Below are 2,512 nucleotides of genomic sequence, written 5' to 3' on the forward strand. Positions count from 1 at the left end.
TTACATTCTGACATGTAGGAGCAAGAGGTGTTAAGACTTAAAAAATGAATTGAGAGGCAGGACGGAGAATGCAGTTTAACCTGTAAAAAGGTCAACTGAATATTTGACAATCCAGTTTTTCTGCCAAGTATCCATTCTTACTAAGGATAGCATTATATATGTAAGGTTCCTTTAGAAAAATAAAACATTAGGCTCAGTGCCTGTAGCTCAGCAGCTAGGGCACCAGCCACATACACTGGAGCTGGTGGGTTTGAACCCAGCCTGGGTCTACCAAACAACAATGACAACTACAACCAAAAAATAGCCAGGCATTGTGGCAGGTGCCCTAATATAAAATGGCATAGTATCTGCATATAACCTATGTATAGCTACTTGGGAGGCTAAGGCAAGAGAATCGCATAAGCCCAAGAATTTGAGGTTGCTGTGAGCTGTGACCCTGTGGCACTCTACCAAGGGCAACATAGTGAGACTCTGTCTTAAAAGAAAAAAAAGAAAAAACATTAGTAGATTTCTATAGCTATTAATGACTGGATAGCTTAGCAGTTTTGTCATAGGAAAAATTCAAAACTTTTTAGAATTACTTACAAATTACTAAGATAATTATGATTTATAAAGGTTCCAGAAAAGTAATGACTGTTTTGTTTTCAGACTCAAATTGAATTTAGTTGTCTTGATTTTATGGTAGTAATATTGTACAGTACTTAAAAGTTACTGCCTTTGAATCAAATTATCCTTGGTTAAAATCTCAAATCTCCTTTTACTAGCATTAATGGTTAGGGCAGCTTACTTCCCCTTTCTGAGTTTTAATACCAGATTTGTTGTGGTATAAAAAAGATAATATGGGGAAAGTGCCTGCCCCATAGAAATTCATCAGGTTGTGATCATAATTTGATTACTATTTGCTAGACTCATAAAGGTGATAGTCAAATTATTGAATAAGTGAACTTAGTTATTCTGAGGCTCATGTACTCATCAAAGCTTTTTTCCTTAAGGGAGCTTCACTATTCAGAATGTTTTTCCACAGTCGGATGGTGATAGTTCCAAAGTGAAGGTTAAAGTTCGTGTTAACATCCATGGAATCTTCAGTGTGGCTAGTGCTTCAGTAATTGAGAAGCAAAATTTAGAAGGGGATCACAGTGATATTCCTATGGAGACAGAAACTTCAATTAAGAGTGAAAACAAAGATGATGTGGTATGTAGAAATCCTATCTCAGTTTTCCTCTATTAGATAATAATATATAATACCTTAATCATGATTACTTTAATCATTAATCTCCGAAGTTTTGCTTTGAATTTCTACTGTAGGAATCAGTGTAAGCTTTTCAAAATAAAAGCATTATAGAATAAATCTATTTTAAACACTCTACCTCTTTCATATTGTAATACACTTTTTTGGGACTTGTGCATCTTTCATAGCATTATATGGAACCATGAGAGTTTGGAGTCTTCTTCCAAAGTTCTAATTTCCATTAAAAACATATCTTTTCTTATGGATAGATTTTTAGTTTACAGATGAAACTAATTCAGAATGATAAATTTTGAACTACATGCATACATATTATTAGATTAAAAATACTTGAGAAGAAATTTTTCAGGATTTAGCAGAGGGGCAGATATCAGTGATAGTTTATAGGAATATGCTGTAACAATAAAGTACAGTTTTTTGTTAGTTGTTCCTTATGAAAGTTAGGTGATGCTAAATTTACTCTTGGTGTACTATAAATCAAGGAACCTTAGGAGAACTTGATTTTATTCCACTACACCAAGTTCTCATCTTTTTATGTATATTCTTTGTAAATTTTTTTTGTACATTATTTTTAATGGCATTTATTAGATGTTAGATGTTTTTCTTCATAATTGGAGATCCGCCCTAGAATTTTCATCTATTTATACATAGAATGAGTTTTGTTTTAAGACAATTTTTCCCTTTCTTAATGGTTTTTTTAAAATTTTTATTAATTATTATTATATGATCTCTTAGATTAAAAAGCTTCATTTAAGGATGGTAGAATTTTTTTTCTATTTTTCTCATATTATTTCACTATCACATCCTTCCTTATTTGTTTATTTGTTGTTTAAGACAGAATCTTACTCTGTTGCCAAGGCTAAAGTGCCGTGGCATCAGCCTCTCACAGCAACCTCAATCTCCTGGACTGACACTACAGGTGCCTGACTAATTTTTCTATATTTTTTATTTTTAGTAGAGACAGAGTCTGACTCTTGGCTCATACTTAGGACTCCAACATGATACCCTATCACTTTTTTTTACCTTTTATCAGTGAACGGGTTTAGGAGGGTTGTGAAGTTTAGTGGGGAACTAGAATATCAGAAATACAGCCTACAAAGAATTTCCTTCTGACTTTTTATCTTTGGCGCAAATAAGCTTTTATTCAAGATAGGTTTCTAGGCTAGGCGCCTGTGGCTTAAGTAGCTAAGGTGCCAGCCACATACACCTAAGGTGGCAAGTTCGAATCCAGCCCAGGCCTGCCAAACAACAATGATGGCTACAACC

The 2,512-nt window shown here is 33.8% G+C and overlaps 1 protein-coding gene across 1 annotated transcript in view; it reads left to right on the forward strand.

The window, feature by feature from the left end:
• Positions 1-2,512, forward strand: part of HSPA4L (heat shock protein family A (Hsp70) member 4 like) — a 47,817-nt gene that overhangs the window by 27,967 nt on the left and 17,338 nt on the right. The window contains exon 11 of the mRNA XM_003795532.3: positions 993-1,192. Within this exon, the coding sequence (XP_003795580.1) occupies positions 993-1,192 (200 nt within the window). The remainder of the gene's footprint in view (positions 1-992; positions 1,193-2,512) is intronic.

Source organism: Otolemur garnettii, unplaced genomic scaffold (assembly GCF_000181295.1).
Source record: "Otolemur garnettii isolate 467f Iridium unplaced genomic scaffold, OtoGar3 scaffold00093, whole genome shotgun sequence".
Classification (NCBI taxonomy): domain Eukaryota; kingdom Metazoa; phylum Chordata; class Mammalia; order Primates; family Galagidae; genus Otolemur; species Otolemur garnettii.